At 40.8% G+C, this 19,841-nt stretch overlaps 2 protein-coding genes across 7 annotated transcripts in view; one reads left to right on the top strand and one right to left on the bottom strand.

Annotated features, from left to right (window-relative positions):
• Window positions 1-17,977, bottom strand: part of CES5A (carboxylesterase 5A) — a 282,134-nt gene extending 264,157 nt beyond the window's left edge. For all 4 annotated transcript variants that reach the window (XM_084960212.1, XM_084960214.1, XM_084960216.1 and 1 more), the window contains exons 1-2: window positions 17,718-17,977; window positions 16,144-16,248 (exon numbers count right to left, since the gene is read on the bottom strand). The gene's annotated coding sequence lies outside the window, so the exon portion shown is untranslated. The remainder of the gene's footprint in view (window positions 1-16,143; window positions 16,249-17,717) is intronic.
• Window positions 17,978-18,128: 151 nt separating this feature from the next.
• Window positions 18,129-19,841, top strand: part of GNAO1 (G protein subunit alpha o1) — a 175,834-nt gene continuing 174,121 nt past the window's right edge. For all 3 annotated transcript variants that reach the window (XM_021097095.2, XM_084960232.1, XM_021097094.2), the window contains exons 1-2: window positions 18,129-19,030; window positions 19,267-19,309. In XM_021097095.2, coding sequence (XP_020952754.1) covers window positions 18,913-19,030; window positions 19,267-19,309 — 161 coding nt within the window. In that variant the 5' untranslated portion in view covers window positions 18,129-18,912. The remainder of the gene's footprint in view (window positions 19,031-19,266; window positions 19,310-19,841) is intronic.

Here is a 19,841-nt window from a genome sequence, read left to right as displayed (position 1 = left end):
TTTAGAATTGTGTTGCTTAGTTTTCATAAATATGAGGATTTTCTAGACAGCTTTCTATTGCTAATTTCTAATTTGATACCATTGCAGGAGTTTCTGTCATGGCTCAGCAGAAAGGAACCCAACTAGTATCCATGAGGATGCAGGTTCAATCCCTGGCCCACACAGTGGGTTAAAGATCTGGTGTTGCCTGAGCTGTGGTGTAGGTTGTAGACGCAGAAGAAAAAAACTTATATATTTACCCATATAGTTACTATCTCTGGTGTGCTTTAATTCTTTGTGCAGATCCATATTTCCACATAGGCCATTTCCCTTCTTGTTGAATGATTTACTTTAGACTTTCTCCTAGTCATGTGGGTCTACTGGTGATAAACACTTCCAGCTTTTATATTTCTGAAAAAGTGATTACTTTGCCTCTATTTTATATTTTTTTCTGGATACAGAGTTATATGTTGGCAGTATTTTTATTTGAGCACTTTTATTTTATTTTGTAATGATTTTAATTTTTTCTGTTATAGCTGGTTTACAGTGTTCTGTCAATTTTCTATTGTACGGCAAGGTGACCCAGTCACACATACACGTATGCATTGTTTTTTCTCACATTATCATGCTCCATCATAAGTGACTAGATATAGTTCCCAGTTCTATACAGCAGGATCTCATTGCTTATCCATTCCAAAGGCAATAGTTTGCATCTGTTAATCCCAAATTCCCAGTCTATTCCATTCCCTCCCCCTCCCCCATGGCAACCACAAGTCTGTTCTCCATGTCCACGATTTTCTGTGGAAAGGTTCATTTGTGCTATATATTAAGTTCCAGATATAAGTGATATCATATAGTATTTGTGTTTCTCTTTCTGACTTACTTCACTTAGTATGAGAGTCTCTAGTTCCATCCGTGTTGCTGCAAATGGCATTATTTTGTTCTTTTTTATTTTGGCACTTTTAAAATTTACTATCTTATCATTTTTATCATTTCCAAATAGAAATCACTCATCCTTATCTTTGTTCCTGTGTACATAATGCATCCTTATTCCCTGATTGCTTTTAAGATTTTATCTTTATCACTGATTTTGAGTAGTTTGATTATGATGAGCCTTGGTATAGTTTTTATTTATTTTTATTAATTTTTATCTTTTGTCTGACCTGCAGCATATGCAGTTCCTGAGCAGGATCTCATTGCTTATCCATTAGAAAAGATAGATAGTAAAGTGCTATTGAGGATGTGTAAAAATTGGAACCCTCGTACATTGTTGGTGGAAATGTAAAGTTATGCAGGCATTTTGGAAAACAGTTTGGTAGTCCTCAAAAATTAAATATACTTTATAATCCAACAATTCTATTCCTAGGTATATAAGATAAATGAAAGCTTATATACACACAAAACCTTAATCTTCCTAGGGAAATGCAAATCAAACATGTTCCCCATGGCCCCCTTTCTTTATCTGCAAAGCCAGTAATATGAAATGTTTCTACTTTTTGGCTACTATGAATAATGTCCTTTTCTATTATATCCATCCTAGTAAATGCAAAGTGGTAGTTCATTGTGGGTCTGATTTGCATTTCTCTGGTGGCCAGTAATGTTGAGCATCTTTTCATATGCTTTTATTGACCATTTGCATATCTTCTTGGGGGAAATTCCACTCAGACCCTTTGTTCATTTTAAAATCAGCTTATTTGTCTTTTTATTATTGACTTGTATGAGTTCTTTATATATTCTAGATTTGTTCCTTAACAAATTTGTGATTTGCAAAATTTTCTCCCATCTGTTTGTTGCCTTGCACTTTCTTGGTGGTCTCCTTTGAATCATGGAAGAGTCAATTTACCTATTTTCCTTTTGCTGCTTGTACTTCGGTGGTATATTTAAGAAACCATTGCCTCAATATCATGAAGTTTACGTCTACTGTTTCTTCTAAGATTTTTATCATTTTAGCTCTGACATTTAGGTCTAGGACCAATTTTGACATAATTTCTTGTGTATGGTGTCGGGTAGAGATCCAATTTTATTCTCTTGAATGTATCTAGAGTGTTCTTTCTCTGTTAGATTACTCGGCATCCTTGTCAAAAATTGGAGTTCCCGTCATGGCGCAGTGGTTAACGAATCCGACTAGGAACCGTGAGGTTGCGAGTTCGATCCCTGCCCTTGCTCAGTGGGTTAAGGATACGGTGTTGCCGTGAGCTGTGGTGTAGGTTGCGGACGCAGCTCGGATCCCACATTGCTGTGGCTCTGGCGTAGGCCAGCGGCTAGAGCTCTGATTGGACCCCTAGCCTGGGAACCTCCATATGCCACAAGAAATGGCAAAAAAAAAGACAAAAAAAAAATCAATTGACCATAAATGTAAGGGTTTATTTCTGGACTCTTAACCCTATTTTATTAATCCATATGTCTCTATTTGTGTGTCCTTGTGCCAATATTATACTATCTTCACTACCATAACTTTCTAAGAAGTTTTAAAATCAAGTAGTATAGCTCTCCAACTTTGTTATTCTTTTTCATAATTGTTTTAGTTTTTCTGGGTCCCTTGCATTTCCACATGAATTTTAAGATCAGCTTGGCAATTTTTTCAAAAAATCCAAATGAAATTCTTATAGGGATTATATTGAACCCGTAGATCAAATAAATCTTCCAACCCATGAAATGGCATGTCTTCCCATTTACTTGGATCTTGTTTAACATATATATATATGCTAAATATATATATATATATACGTTTGTATTTTCTTGTCTTTTTGGCACCACACCCGCGGCATATGGAGGTTCCCAGGCTAGGGGTTGATTTGGAGCTGTAGCTGCTGGCCTATGCCATCACCACTGCAACGCCAGATCTGAGCTGCATCTGTGACCTATACCACAGCAAAGCCAGATCCTTAACGCACTGAGTGAGGCCAGGGATCAAACCTGCATCCTCATGGATACTAGTCAGATTCATTTCCACTGAGCCACGAGGGGACCTCCCTGTGTTTGTTTGTTTGTTATGGCTGCATCCACAGCATTCGGAAGTTCCTAGATCAGGAATTGAATTCAAGTCACAGTTGTGACCTATGTTGCAGCCTTGGCAATACCAGATCCTTTTAACCCACTGTGCTGAGCTGGAATGGACCCCTCGCCTCCACAGCAACCAGAGCCGCAGCAGTCAGATTCTTGACCCATTGTGCCATGGTGCAAACTTCCTCTTAATTTTGCAACAAAACTTTGAAAACTACCCTTCTTTTAAAAAATTTTATGAAGTATTTTATTATTTTGATGTTATTGCAAATTTGTTTCCTCAGTTTCATTCTCATGTTTATTGCTAGTGTATTGAAGTACAATTGACTTGCATATTGACCTTATATCCTGAAGCCTTGCTAGATTTTGTTACCTACAAATGCCACGGTTTTGTTTGTTTGGCTGCGTGTGTTGTGGCCTGATGTGGGATCTCAGGTACCATACCAGGGAATGAACCCAGGCCATGGTGGTGAAAGTGCCAAATCCTAATCACAAAACCATCAGGGAACTCCCTTGTTACCTATAAATAGACATAATTTTACTTCTTTCTTTCCAATCTGGATGGCTTTTATTTCTTTTTCTTGACTAATTTTCCTGGCCTGTATTTCCAGGAAAATGATGAATAGAGGTAGTGAGAGCTGATATCCTTACTTTGTTTTTGATCTTAGGAGGAAAGCATAATGTTTTCAGCATTAAATATGTTATCTATGGGGTTTTCATAGATGCACTTTATCAGACTGAGGAAGTTCTCTTCTATTCCGATTTAGTTGACTGCTTTTATCATGAGAGAATGCTGGATTTTGTCAAATGCTTTTTCTGCATCAACTGAGATGATTGTGTGTTTTGTGCTTTATTCTATTAAAACGGTATATTACACTGATTATCAGATATTAAACCAATCTTGGATATATTGTTGGGATAACTCCCATTTTCTCATGCTGTATCCCTTTTGTCCATAACTGGATTCAGTTTGCTAGTATTTTTTTTTATATTTATATTCACAGGGGATATTGGTTTGAAATTTTATTTTCTGGTAATATCTTTATCTGGTTTTGGTATCAGAGTAATACTGGTGTTAGAAATTGAGTTCTATATTTTGAAAGAGTTTGTAAAAGATTAGAACTGAGGAGGTCTGATTGTGGCACAATGGAAACGAATCCCACTAGGAACCATGAGGTTGCGGGTTGGATTCCTGGCCTCATTCAGTGGGTTAAGGATCTGGCATTGCTGCTACCTGTGGTGTAGGTGGCAGATGTGGCTCAGATCCCGCACTGCTGTGGTTGTGGTGTAAGCCAGCAGCTGTAGCTCTGATTTGACCCCTAGCGTGGGAACCTCCATATGCCGCAGGTACAGCCCTAAAAAGCAAAAAAAAAAAAAAAAAAGATTAGAATTGATTCTTTAAATTCTAAATGTTAGAATTCAACAACATGGCCATTTGGGCCTAAGATTTATAGGTAATTTTATATTATTAGTCTAATCTCTTTACTTGGTATAAGTCAATTCAGATTTTTCTTTTTTTTTTTTTTTTTTTTACTTGAATCAAGTTTCAGGCTCTCCACTTTATCTAAATTATCTAATTAGTTGGCATACAATTATTCATAGTACTTCTTTGTGATCTTTTTAAAATTTCTCTAAGTTTACAGGTAACATTCTCTCATTTCTGATTTTAGTAATTTGAGTCTTTCTTTCCTTAGTCTAACTAAAAGTTTGTATCTTATTGATCTTTTCAGAGAATGAAATTTTGGCTTTATTGATTTCTCTATTGTTTTTCTATATTTCATTTATTTTCACATTTTTCCTTATTATTTCCTTTTTCTACTATATTTTACTTTTATCCTCTCTTATTATGGAAGGTTAGAATATTGCGTTTAGACTTTCTTCTATTTTTGTTACAGTTGCACCTTCCACATATGGAAATTCTCGGGCCAAGGGTTGAATCAGAGCTGCAGCTGCAGGCCTATACCACAGCCACAGCAACATCAGATCCAAGTTACATCTGCAACCTATACCACAGCTTGCAATAACACTGGATCCTTAACCCACTGAGCGAGGCCAGGGATTGAACCCGCATCCTCACCGACACTATGTTGGGTTCTTAACCTGCTGAGCCACAACAGAACTCCCTATACTTTACTCTTTTTTAAAGTTGGTATTTATAGGCATAAGTTTCCCTCTAAGTACTGCTTTAGCTGAATCCCTTAAATGTTGCATGTTGTGTTTTCACATTCATTATTTCATAATATTTTCTAATTTTCCTTGCCATTTCCTCTTTAGCCCATCATTATTTGAGAATGTGCTATTTATTGTCCACACATTTGTGAATCCCCCAAATTTCCTTCTGGTATTGATTTTTAATTTAATTCCACTGTGGTTGGAGATGCTCTTTGTTAATTTCAAGACGTTTAAGTTTATTGAGGCTTGCTTGTGGCCTAGCTTAGGTTTAGCCTGAAGAATTCCATGTGGGCTTAGAATGTCTATTTTGCTGTTTGGGGGTGGAGTATTCTATAGATATTTGTTAGGCCTGATTGAGTTATATATTGTTCAAATTTTCCATTTCCTTGTTGAGCTTTGGCCTAGTTATTATCCATTACTAGGACTAGGATAATGAAGCCTATAATTATTATTGTTGAACTGTCTATTTCTCCCTTCAATTCTGTCAGTTTTTGTTTCATGTATTTTGAGGCTCTGTTGTTAGGTGTATATATGTTTATAATTGTTATTACCCAGATGTTATAAATTGTTATATCTTTCTGATATCTTCCCTTTAGCATCACAAAGTATCTTTCTTTGTCTCTAGTAAAACTTTTTGTCTTAAAGTATATTTTCTCTGATATTGATATAACCCTACAGTTCTCTTTTGGTCACTATTTTCACTAAACATCTCTTTTCTACCCTCTTCTTTTTTTTTCTTCATTTGGCCACCCTGCAGCATATGGAGTTCCTGAGCCAGGGATCCCAGCCACAAAACTCCCATGGAGTTTTATTCCATGACACAGTTAACTTCCTCAGAAACCATTTGATCTTTTTGGATATTGACTGTTAGGTAGAATCAATGTAACATTTAGTCTGGAACTGATTATTCCCCACTACTAAGGCAAGATCCTTCTAAATACTCTTTCTAAATACTCCATGAATTATAGATGTTCTGGCCTGGTGGCTAACAAGAATAGGCACTATTACTGGACTGTGAGAGCTGACATTGTTCCCTCTAACTCTCTCTGATGTTTTTTTCCCATCTTGGGCAGTTTCCTCACACTAATACACCAATAAGCAATGTTAATACTTATGAAGACTTGTCAAGATATCCAGAGTTCTCTCTCTGTGCAGCTTTCTTCTCTCTAATACTGATGAGAACTCTAGTTTCTTTGGTTCCCTTGGATTCTCAGTTCCATCTCCTCAACCCAGGGAGTCTGCTGAGCTCCACCTAAGTTTCCCCTCCCTGTACCACAACCTGGAACTCCCTCAAGGCAATGAACTCTGCCCATCGGAGGGTTACATTTGTTTCCTGTCTCTCAGGAATCAATGTCCTTTATTGACTGATGCCCAAGGTCTTAAAACACATTTCTCATGTATTGTGTTTTGTTTTGTTTTGTTTTCTAATTGTCTCAGGTGAGATAGTAAACAGGCAGTACTTGTTAATACATTTGACCAAAAACATAAATTTCTCCCTGGGTTTCTCAATGGCCTCCAGGGGTTGCAAACTGCTTAGAATTTTTCCTAAGTCACTGGGAATACTTTATCACACACTTGGAATAATGGAATCGGAGGCACACAAAGTGCCCTATGAGGCCTTCTTTCCAAAAGTGTTTAACCTGAATCTGAGGAGTACTGCATCTGAGCCAAGGTGGGTCTCACATAAGCCAATGTTTTACAATAGAGTTCTTCTGTACCTAAACTCCTCCTATCTCCAGCTCCATTCTCTTTATACCATCTACACATGAGTTTATGCTATCTTATAACAGCATACATAGGCACACTGATGCGGCACTACTTATGGATGAATCCAAACCCAAAAGGAAGAAGACACTTTCCTCTATTGCCCTAAAATAAATGGAAACCACTATGGAGACACTGATTCATGCATTTCTAAAACACCCTGTTAACGGAGTTCCCGTCGTGGCGCAGTGGTTAACGAATCCGACTAGGAACCATGAGGTTGCGGGTTCGGTCCCTGCCCTTGCTCAGAGGGTTAACGATCCGGCGTTGCCGTGAGCTGTGGTGTAGGTCGCAGACACGGCTCGGATCCCGAGTTGCTGTGCCTCTGGCATAGGCCGGTGGCTACAGCTCCGATTCAACCCCTAGCCTGGGAACCTCCATATGCCGCGGGAGCGGCCCAAGAAATAGCAACAACAACAAAAGACAAAAAGACAAAAGACAAAAAAAAAAAACAAAACAAAACAAAAAAAACACCCTGTTATCTTCACCACAAGAAATCAGAGTCCAAGGCATGAGCAAAATCTGGACTCTTTAAATTGTGGTATGCTTAAATGACTTAGAGTTCAGTGAGCTGGGTACTAGAACCTCTGTAAAGTTTCTAATGAGAAGAAAAACAGAAACAAAAATAATCTAAATTGTAATAATGATTATTATATTCAGAAGTTTCTCATGGAAAAGTTTTCTCATGATCTGTCAAAATCAAGTTTGGTTGGTAATAGGATGGGCCTAAGGAAGAATCAATGGCCAAAGATAAGAACAGGTTTCTCAAACTGTGGTTTTTGTACTATCTACCTCACAATTATTTAAGGGTATATGCTTAAATGCAAATGTCTAAGCCCTGTTTCAGAGTTCCTGAATCACAATCTCGAAGAGTGGAGCCCCAGAACCCACATTTTTATTTATTTATTTATTTATTTTATTTATTTATTTTTTTTGTCTTTTTGCTATTTCTTGGGCCACTCCAGCGGCATATGGAGGTTCCCAGGCTAGGGGTCGAATTGGAGCTATAGCCACCGGCCTATGCCAGAGCCACAGCAACACGGGATCCGAGCCGCGTCTGCAACCTACACCACAGCTCACGGCAACGCTGGATCTTTAACCCACTGAGCAAGGGCAGGGACCGAACCCGCAACCTCATGGTTCCTAGTCGGATTCGTTAACCACTGCGCCACGACGGGAACTCCCTGCGCCACGACGGGAACTCCAGAACCCACACTTTTAATAAGTATTCTTGGTGAATTTCATGCAGTATAAGCAATTGCAGTAGAAGTAGGCAAGATATCAGGTTTACTCAATGGCAACAAAAGGGAAAAATCCAAATATGCAGGCAAGTCATGATGTCAAGGGAATCTGACAGTAAGTAGAAGGTTCATGCAGACCATGATGGGAGTGAGAGAAAGGTCCTATAATGTCAACAGGTGGAAAATCCAAAAGTAAGCAATTTCCTAGGAGTCAGGCATTGGTAATAAGTAAAGTTTCAAACAAACAGATGATAAGCACCAGAGATGTAGCAGTTTATTTGCTTTTTTTTTTTTTTTTTCCCAATGGCTGCACCTTAAGCATGTGGAAGTTCCCAGGCTAGAGGTCGAGTAGGAGCTCCAGCTGCTGGCCTATGCCACATCCACAACAACACGGGATCTGAACTGCCTCTGTGACCTACACCATAGCTCATGACAATGCTGGATCCTCAACCTACTGAGAGGGGCCAGGGATCGAACTGCATCCTCATGGCTTCTAGTCGGGTTCGTAACCACTGAGCCACAACTCGAATTCCAGATGCAGCAGTTTATAGTAAGGATTCAGTCATGCAGACTTAGATTTAGGGTTTGGATTCTAGTTTCCAAAAGGTTGAGGAGATCAAAGTAGAAATCCTGGGAGTTCCCGTCGTGGCGCAGTGGTTAACGAATCCGACTAGGAACCATGAGGTTGCGGGTTCAGTCCCTGCCCTTGCTCAGTGGGTTAAGGATCCAGCGTTGCCGTGAGCTGTGGTGTAGGTTGCAGACGCAGCTCGGATCCCGTGTTGCTGTGGCTCTGGCGTAGGCCAGTGGCTACAGCTCTGATTAGACCCCTAGCCTGGGAACCTCCATATGCTGCGGGAGCGGCCCAAAGAAATAGCAAAAAAGCCAAAAAAAGCCAAAAAAAAAAAAAAAGAAAGAAAAAAGAAATCCTAAAGCAGGGTCAGATTCAGATACAAGAACCTAAAAAAAGGCCTATTACTAGGACCAGTCACAAAGACCAAGGTGAAAGTCTATTCCTTAGGGTGAGAATTAGCTCAAGGAAGACTAATTCAATGATCAGCCATCAAGCAGCACAACTAGGGGCTCTTGGATTTCCTTGTTCATGGCCTGTATCAGCCCAGGACCTGTTACAAGGGTTAGTCTGCCCAGGGAGCTAAGTGGCCCTGCTGAAAGGACTAGAAAAGACCTATCTGACCCAACTTCTCATCCCCTATTTGAATTCTTTCAGATATAAACCTCAGGATGTTATCACAGAGATGATAATGGTTCTTCTCAGTAGTTATATTGATGGCAGCCAGCTGTGAAAAAGGATGGTTCCTAAAGAGAATAGCTCCCTGAGGTGAGCAAGGAGCAACTGGATTCCAGAGCCAACAGCAAGTTGTCTTCACTCCTAAGAAATTCTGAAATGTCACAGTTTATGGTAGAGAACCTGGGTGTCCTCTGTTTGATTCTACTTTTCTTTAAAATAGCGGATCACTTTTTCAGTGAAAAAATAAGTAATTTTTAGCTCACTATTGGATGAACCTATAAATCCTTTCTTTCATACTTAGAGATTGAAAGCATCTCTAAGTAGAAGCATATGTGAATTCCTCTATTCCCTTAACGAAACCCTTTCAGCAAGCAGGCAAGAAGCAGCTAGTAATCACTAACTGAGGGATTACTAATCTGACAGATTACACTCTAGGGGTATGAGAAGTGAGTGAACAATTGGGAGGACTATCAAAGCCAATACCTGAGAAAATCACAAGAAAGGCAGGACTGAATAGACTTAGCAGAGGCTGTTGTGAGAAGGCCGACCCTTTGTCAAGTTCATCTGCCCTTTCGTTACTTACCACTGGCTGTCTCACTCCTGGATCTATGTGACTCCCTTGGCTCTCCTGCCTCAGCCATATGGGATATTCCATACTCATCCTATTCGCCCACAAAGAAATACTCTCAAAATCAATTGGGTGGTGATTATGAGCCCATTATGTGTCTGCTGTGCTAAAAAGAATATAAGGCAATTCGGAGAAAACCTTTCATATGGGCTTTAAAAAAAAATTCCAGTATATCTAGGAGTAGTCTCACTTCAACATTGAAAAATCAAAGTCAAGCTACAGTCCTTTCATAATATTGGCTTGTTTTGCTTATGCAGGTGTTATATTTCTAAAGTAAATGCCATAAGAAATACGAAAGGTCCATTCTTGATCTGAAGGGAAGAAAAAAGAAAAGAGAATCATTTCAATAGTGGAACAAATGGACTCAGATTCAAGATCTGAATAGATTTAACATTTTCTTGCTTTGCTCTGTGGAGGGGCCTATTGCTCTACCTTCAATAGTTTCCTAAATGTTACTCCCCAGGATCTCTGTCCACTTAACTGAGATTTAGAATTATGGATGTAGAATATAGAAGATGGCTAAAATTCAACTCCTTAATTGAGGAAACTGAAGCCTAGAAAGAGAATAGAATTTCCAAAACTAAGAATAAAACTTCCCAAAACAAGACTAAAAGTTCCATCTCTCGATTCCCAGCCCAGTGCTGTTTTCACTCTGCTGCCCTTCTTGATGTTACTTTTTTTAAGTTTTGAATATTTCTCAAACCTATTGGGACCAAAGCTTTCCAATATTCTCCTTTAATAGTTGTATATCATCTACTTCCCATTTCTGGCTGTTATCTTTATGAGGGAGAGAAGTTGCAAAACATGGAGAATATTCTGATAATTACTCAGTACAAAGAACTAGGAATAATTTATTGGAATTAATATCATGGGATCATGAATTACTTAGATAAAATTAATTTATGATGATCAATAATATCTGAAAAAGAGGAGAAGGAACATCAAGTGGAGTGAAAACTCACTAAAATATTAATAATATAATTGGTCTAGGTGCTATTTAAAAGAGCAACTTAGATATACTCTTTGAACCTTGGATTTTAGGGAAGTGGCATAACATAGCAGAAGGAAAACCATCTTGAAATTAAGAAAATTAAGGTGATCATCCTGATTATACTGTTATACCAGCTGCATGATCTTGGGTAAATCACTTGAACTTTCCCAAACTTAATTTCATTATGCGTTAAATGTAAATAGAAATTTTGGCTATCCTAAAGGGTTGTTAAAAGGATCAAACCAAATAATGTATGAGAGCATTATAATTCAAAGATCAGAAACTTATATGCACTATGATAGCAGAGGACCGTGTTATATTCAACAGTGTATTCCTAGTGTATTCCTAGTAAGTTCCTCAGAGCAGGGTGCTGCACATAGCAAACACAATAAAAATGTATTAAATAAATGAAGGCAACAACAGGGAAAATTTCATCCTTATCACTATTTTCTCACTGGAAAAATATTATGGGGGGGATAAAGCAAAGTATCAGAGAGGAAAAGAGAGGCAAAAAAGAAGGAAAGAATGACTGGTGTCACTTCTTTCCTAAAACAAAAGCACATGTGGTAAAATCAAAGAAAGGATGATTAAATTGAACAATTCTCAAATTTACCCTTTTTCTTTCCCCACCACATTCATCTCACCTCTCAATTCATGAAAATTAACTTTTCCCACCATTAACTTTTTTAACTTTTGGCATCCACCTCTTTAATTTTGATCATTTTAAGCCATCACATTCAGTGTTTTTTATTACGATCTATACATGTCCTCCCTTTGGTCATTAGGAACAGTGCTGTTTTAAATTTGTATTTGATGTAACTAATTCAGAGTCCTCCCTCCTTTTTCTTTTCTCTTAGCCTTCCTCAAAAGCCACAGTGGCCAAGGAGAAAGAGAGCCAACTGCTGTCTTGAGAGGAAAATCAGTTCAGTTCTTTTCTTTCTGCTTCAAGCTCTGAATGATTCTAGTTAAAAGTCCTATGGGGTAGGTGTCTGTTTGATATATTGAAAATACATATCCCTCTGAATTACCCTTCTTCAATTTTATGGATGTGTTTCATTACACATGTAGGAATTTCACAAAAATTCTTTTTTCCTCTGCCACAGAGGTCAGGGTTTTACAGGTCTTTGGGGAACAGAAAACTCGTCCAAATGTCAGCTCAACTGAAGAACCACGTTTCCCCACTGGAACACTACGTTCCTGGTACTTGGCAGACTCTGGGAACACCCAAAACCATATGTATTTGAGAGGAAGCAGACAGGTCACAAAATTAAATCAGTCTAGTCTAGCTAAATACTCTCAACCTACTTCTAATGAGTTTGAATTAATTGGTAGCCTCATCCTCCCCTAGTCACACTTATTACAGCCAATCCAAATTGGCTTTAACTGGATTTAGATAAAATTCACCTACTTTTTGCTTTTACAAATACAACTGACAGAAACAAAGAAAAACATTTCTATCTTTAAAGAGAAATGTAGTTATAAGACTTTGGACCCGATGCTTACAGAAGACTAATGAGATAATGTCTAAAATGTGTTGGAGCTGCATGTATAAAAGGCTCCATGGAGATAGAAAATATGATGCAAGAAGCCTCTGTATCAGGATATTTCTTGTCTTCTCGAGACTTAATAAGTATTATATAAGTATTTTACAAACATGTACCTGCTAATCTCATCTGTCAACTCTAGCTCAGGTAGGTTGAAAACTCTATTTTCTATTATAAAATAAGAATCTTGGTTTCTGATAAAAGATTTTCCAAGAAAATTCAAACAGGGACCATGGTTATTAGGCAGTGTCTTTATTTTAAGACAAGCTTCCAACTTCAATTTCAGCTCTTGGTCAATCTTATCAATGTGAAAGCACTAATCCTAGCCACCTCCAACTTTCCACTCAATTCAAGCCAAATGCATCCCTATAGGATTCTCTTACTAAACTGAGAAAAATCACAAAGCATATCCTCTTTGGGATTCTTGCACCATCAAAATACACTCAACAAATAATATTCTCAACAGTGACAACATAATGGACTTCAATAACTTGAGAGCACAACTCAATTATCTACAAGCCTTCGTGGAAGTCCTTTTGTTTAAAAGTACACAAAACCTTTATTTCTTCCTAACATCTTTTATTCCTAACAATGATAAATAAATTAATTTTTGTGAAGTCTACGAAATAACAAATGAGAGACAAAATTTAGCAAAGAGTTTTCTAATCCCATCAAAAACACTTCAGAAACATTTGGCATATGATCTTCTCATAAGTTCCTAAATACCATAAATCTCCCATTTGTTTGTTTAAAATCAGTATCACTTCATTTTTCAGAACTTTACTTGAAAATAAGTTATTACCTCTTTGAACTCATCCAATCTTAAAAGTTTTCTAGAATCAAGTCACAAAATGCATATTAGAAAAATCACAAAAGTCTCAGAACTGGGAAGAATTTTGATATATGACCTGAATTAGCCCTCGCCTATAGAAAGAGAATTTAGTTAATAAGTATTAAAACTGTTGATCTGTGTATGATGGGCCATGCTTGACCTTTGGGGATATATACAAAGTGATAACTCCCTCACCTCAAAGGAATTTACTGTCCAGTAATGCATTCCCTACAGTGATCACTTGAGAGAGAAGGTATGATTCCAAAAATGTCCATTTTTGAGGGAGAGTTTCCAGGCTCTACCTCAGTTACTGATTCAGAAATTCTAGAGATTCACCTAGGAATCTGCATTTTAAAAAGCATCCCAGGTAATTCTCATGCATAATAACATTTGATAACCACTGCTCTGGCAGGTCTGAGATATGTGCACAAAATAATATTAACATCAATCAGAGAAGCACTGAATATGGGCTAATGTGGGCTATTTTCTGGAGACATAAAAAAAGATTGGATCAGCATCTTCCCTCATTGATGCCAGATAATGATCAGAAAACTCTTAAGTTATCTCTTAGCCCCTATTCAGTCTTCTAAATTATATTCACCCCTAAGTTAGAGTCTGAGCTATCAATGTTATAATAAGAACCCTTAGTGTAGAAACTTTAAAAAATCAATTGACACAACACTGGAAATCAACAACACTTTAACAAAATTTTTTAAAAATAAAAAAAAATCTCTAGTCAGCCACCATTCTCCTTAAAATGCCTAATACATTTGACATTTAGTTTGGTTTCATTTAGCTCTTTAACCACACATTTTCTTCCCATGAAGAGTAGTGTTTGTAAGGGATAGTAATTTTCATAAGTTTCTCCTTTGACAAATACAAAAAACTAATAAACATAAAGAAAAGTTGAATTCAGAAACACGTGAGATATTTGGACTTTAAGCTACTAGTAGAATTAATTGGCACAGATTCTGTATATGATCTAGCACTTTATGTACAGAAAAGTCACCTAGGAAGTGGTTATAAATGCAGACTATAGAATAGTTTGACTTGGTAAAAGTAAGATAGGCAACTGAATTTTGAAAATGCACCCGAGCTGATTTTGATGTGAATGGTTTTGAGAAAATATTCCAAGGATTTCAAGATCTCAAGAAGACAAGCTCGGAGTTCCCATCGTGGTGCAGCGAAAATGAATCCGACTATGAACCATAAGGTTGTGGGTTCGATCCCTAGCCTTGCTCAGTGGGTTAAGGATCTGGCATTGCCGTGAGCTGTGGTGGAGGTCGCAGATGCGGCTTGGATCTGGCGTTGTTGTGGCTGTGGTGTAGGCTGGCAGCAACAGCCCTGGTTCAACCCCTAGCCTGGGAACCTCCAAATGTCGTGAATGTGGCCCTATAAAGACAAAAGAAAAAAAAAAAAAAAAAAAAAAAAAAAAAAAAAAAAAAAAAAAAGACAAGCTCATATTTAAATATTCCTTTGAGTATAAATCAATACATTAAACACAGTAGACTGTCAATACATGTATATTTAATTAAAGTAACCACAAAAGGGAACTAATAAGGAAATTCAGTTCATCAAATCAGAGCCCACATTCTTTAAGTCAGAGCTGGGGAATCTTGCTTATATCATAAATTACTGTTCTCCAGAATTAGGAGCCACACATAGTACAAAAACAACTCAATGTAAGCTTTTGTTTTTGTTCATTTTAGAGAATATATAAAATATTATGATTACCTACTTTTAAAATTAAAAATATGCTGAACAGTGTGTGGCAAGGGGTATAGCTGACCTAGGGTAAGGTAAATGTTCTCATTCTTTAGCCAACAAGCAGCAATAATCAGAGAAATATAATTCTGAGGATCACATAAAATAAAACCAAATGGAATCTGTCCCTGATCACTCCTGACATTAGGACTGTAATATCCCCATTCCCATAGGAATTAATTGTGAACAAATGAGATACTTGTGATATTATCTAATTACTAATAACTCACAGAGAACTGAGATTTGTCATTCTCACTTCTTTTTTGGGGGGGTCGGGGAGAGGAACCAGAATATGATTGGGTCCTGGAGTTGTAAGCTATCTGTATTATAAGCTTACAACTTTCTAACATGTTATCTCTCAAATCACCCAGAAACCTATAAATGGAGCCCTGAATGAGTACTTAATGACTGCATGACCCTGAACAAGTTACTCAGCTCCTCAGAGGTTGTTTTCTCAGCTGTGAAAATGTATACCCAGGGATCTGGGTCCAGGCTCCTTCCACTTAGCTATGATGCTCCCAACACCACAGTGTCCAAATGAGGTTTATGTGAGAGGAGCACAAGGGAAAATTTTCCTAAAAGCGCTCTGTAAGCTGTAAGGCACTTATATAGGTGAATCAGATTATCATTAGCCTTTTATGAAGCCCAGCTATAAAGATGCAAAGTGGCCCAGAAAAAAAAACAGGGCAGAGGAACCTGAAATATAACTCCTACAGTGCCTAAAGCATTACCCTGTACATAGGAGACAGGTGCTTAGTAAGTACTGAGTGAATAAAGAAAAACAAAACACAGGTTGTGCCTCCATTGTACTAGGTATGATGAAGAAGGAATAAAAATTAAAATCAAGTAGTTTGACTCAACCATATAAACCACAATGCCCCAGGAGTCTAAGATCTTAAATTAAAAATTACTTGATATGAAAGAGCATTAAAATGTAAACTATGACCCACCATTTGCAAAGTAATGGTTATGGCCTTACCTCTTCAGTCTTTCAGATGCAGCCTTGTAGGGATTGCAGAATCTGGGTGAGGTGGCTGAATTTTTTCCCCTATATCTGATAGGTCTGCATAATCATCCTAGTAACCTTTAAAAGAAATAACAAATTCTATAGAATGTTGGTTACCTAAGCTATATTTTGGATCTGAGAGACTGATTTTTAGTGACACCCAGATTTTAAGCAAACCAGATTGATCCCCTAAGCTCCCCTCCTCAACTCACACACAAAACACAGGACACTGGGGCAAGAAGTTATTTACTTTATAAACTAATTTTTTTTAATTTTTTAATTTTTTTATTACTCAGATGAATTTATCACATCTGTAGTTGTATAATGATCATAACGATCCAATTTCACAGGATTTCTATCCCATAACCCAAGCACAATTCTTTATGAGTCCTTTGTCAGTTTCCTAGAATATGTAAAATGTGATTTAAGTTTAAATATTCAAATTATATTACATACAACTTTTGACATAGCTCTTCGTGGATGAGGCAAACCCATACTGGGAAATGACAAATTAAAAAAATTCTGGGGAAAAAATGTTTTATTCTGGGTGGGCCTTAATTGCCTTTCCCCCCATTGCAGATGTATTTTCATGCTGTGGAACATTTCCAAAACCAAGGGTGCTTTTTCTATTGTTGAAACGAAACAAGCAAGTTTACTTTCAGAACCACAAAAATGCCCAACTGTTAGAAAAAACGTTTTCTGCTGGCTGCTTGCCCTTCTCATTCCTATGCAACCTTTCCTATTGGCGCCTTTCTCTAGGAGGACCCCTGGGGCTGTCTGGTGGAAGTGACTGTAAAACCATTGTGTGCAGTGAGAACTTTTTTCAAAATCTCAGAGACCACCCAGAACATGCCTGATCTTTGGCAGAAGTATACGTGTTTCCTCAGTACTTGAGGAGCTGTATGCTGAGTAGCTGACCCAGGTTTCTGAGTCTTTACTTGGAAAAGGGATGGGAGAGGGGTATATTAAAAGATGAAGAAAGGAAGAAACTCTCTTCTCTATTCAAAATTCATTTAATATATTTGTGTTTGGGGAAGAGAATTCAAGGCAAAGACCTCAACCAAACTAAACCTGCCCAAATGAGCAAAAGCATTTAAGTTCTGTTTGAGGAAGTAAGCATGTGCTAGAAGCTCACCAGATGGAAACCTGTCCCATCCAAAAGCTTCCCAGCGTGGTAACTGTCCCCTGCGCTAATACCCAAGGCCCGGGATCCTGGAGCAAAGGCAGGAAGAGGCCCTGTGTGGACAGGCCCTGGATTTGTCTCATCCTGCTGCGTTCTTCTCCTCACAGCCTCCTCTCTCACATACTAGGTGCTCAATAAATGCCTGTGGGACCCAGGAAGAGAAAAATCAGAATCTGCCTCCATGTCCCAAGGGGGAATGACTGGGAACGCAGGTTTCCTCAGAACGACCGTCTCCTCGCGTTACCTCAGGCCACTTGACCTCGGCTGCTATGGGCGCAGCAACAGGAGAGCAACCATGAAGGCAAGATGGAGAGGAAGCGAGAGAGCGAGGGAGACAGCGCGTGCCGCTAGCTGGGAGACCCACCTGACCGCGGCGGGGGCACTCCAGCACGGCGCTCTCAATGACCAGGAGGCCCGAGCCGCCCGCGTGCGGGGCGGAGGCGAGGAGGAGCGCCCCAGCGCGCGCCCGGCCCCAGACCCCGCCCCCGTCAGGCTCCCCACGCGCCCACCTCCGGGAGCCGCGGCCGTGCGGGGAAGGGGTGGGGGAGGGGAGGACGCGCTGTGCGGGCGCGCGCGCCGCCGCCAGTCGACGCGGGCCGGGCGAGCGCACCTCCCCTGCCCCCCACCCCTCCCCATCCCGGGGGCCCGGCGCGCGGCCCTGCTGACGTCAGCAGGCGGCTGGCGGTGCGGGGTGCGCAGAGCCGCTGGCGCACTCGCGCTCTGCGCTCGTCCCCTCCCCCGCCCGGGCTGTGGCGCGCGCGCTCGCTCGCTCTCCCTTCATTTTTTTCTCCCCTCCCTCCCAGCTTCTCTCTCTTTTTCTCTCTCTCTCTCTCTCCCACTCCCTTTCCCTTTCCCTCTCCCCCTCAAGCTCACGGCTGCCCGCGGCTCTCTCGCGCTCTCGCTCTCTCTCCGGTAGGCTCCACAGAGAGATGCGAGCCCTGGGAGGCAGCGACGCCGCCTCCAGCTAAAGACCTGCCCCCTGGCCCGGCCCGGCCCCTTGCCCAGCCCTGCCCAGCGCGCGGGGGTCGGCGAAGGCGCCGCGGACGCACGGACGGCTGAGGACCCGCGATGCACATGCACTAGCAGCACCCCCTAACTCACTCCCTCCACACCCCGCGCCGCCTCCTCCTCCGGCAGCAGCGGCAGAAGGACCCACCCTGCCCCCCACCCCACCCTCTGCCGGCTCCGGCTGCGGTTACTGCCTCGACTATTATTTTATTTATTTTGGGTCGTGCACAAGCCTCAGTGCCTGCAGCCCTCGCCTCCTCGGACCACGGGCGCTTCCTCCCTCGGCTTCGGAGCCCCAGACCCCCGCCACCCTCGCCTCGACACCCCCTGAGCCCCGCCAGCTGCCGCGAGTCTCCGTGGCTGAATCTTGTTAGCCGCTGTCTTTTTGGGGGTTCTGGTTTCCTGACATTTTTGTTTTCAGCGAAAGGGAGGCTATCGTGATTTTTCCCCCTTTGAACCCAGGCTCTGCTCTCTGGGGGGGGTGGGGGGCGCGCCGAGCCGGGGAGCTGTGCCAGCCAAGTCGTGCGGGCTGTGGCAGGGAAGGGGCCACCATGGGATGTACTCTGAGCGCAGAGGAGCGAGCTGCCCTCGAGCGGAGCAAAGCGATTGAGAAAAACCTCAAAGAGGATGGCATCAGCGCCGCCAAAGACGTGAAATTACTCCTACTAGGTAAGGACCTGGGCTGCCACCCCCATCCCCCCGACCCGGCCACTCTGCATCCCGCTCCACCGGTACCCACACCCCATCCCCTCACTTGCTCCGGGGGAGACCTGGTCCCCGAGTGGGCACCAGCATGTGCCCAGCATCACCCACTCCCTCGCATGCCTTGCCCCCCCCCACACACTAACCCCCCCTCCCCTAAGCTGACACTCACCAGTTTTCCACCCCCCTGTCTGTCCCAACAGGGGCTGGAGAATCAGGAAAAAGCACCATTGTGAAGCAGATGAAGTAAGTCCCTGTGGCATTGGGATTTTTACTTTTATTAAGCATAATTTTTTATCATGTGTATTACCTTGCTCACTTCACTTTGCTCTCTGGCCCGGTTTTTAATTCGTGCACACACACACACACCTGGATTTGATTTCCCTCCCCCAGGCCCTACGTTGATTCTGGGTCCCCCACCCCAATTCTCAGGATGGGTGTTTTTTGTTTTTTTGTTTTTTTGTTTTTTTTTTTTCTGCGAGGGGGGTAGGGAAGGGGAGCGCCTGTAGTTGTATGAATGACAGTGTCCGCCATATTGATCAGAACATCACACTATTGGCTTGATTATGATCATTACTGTTGATTGTGGGATGTTTCTTGTGTATTCCTGCTTCCATTTCTGTCTCTGTTTCATTCTGTCTCTATTTCTCTCTTCTCCTTCCTCCACTCCCCATTTCACATTCATAATCCTACCCCCCTGCCCTTCTCCTGGGCAGTGATTTTTTGAACTTGGCTAAAACATGGAGGGGACCCAGCCCTAGGCTGGGGTGGAGGATCA

This window comes from Sus scrofa, chromosome 6 (assembly GCF_054392235.1).
Source record: "Sus scrofa isolate SSC_HxYL_T2T_F1_AM1 chromosome 6, Sscrofa_HxYL_maternal_Yorkshire_Landrace_v2.0, whole genome shotgun sequence".
NCBI lineage: Eukaryota > Metazoa > Chordata > Mammalia > Artiodactyla > Suidae > Sus > Sus scrofa.
The sequence above is the reverse complement of the archived record's forward strand: the minus strand, read 5'-3'. Positions and strand labels throughout refer to the sequence as shown.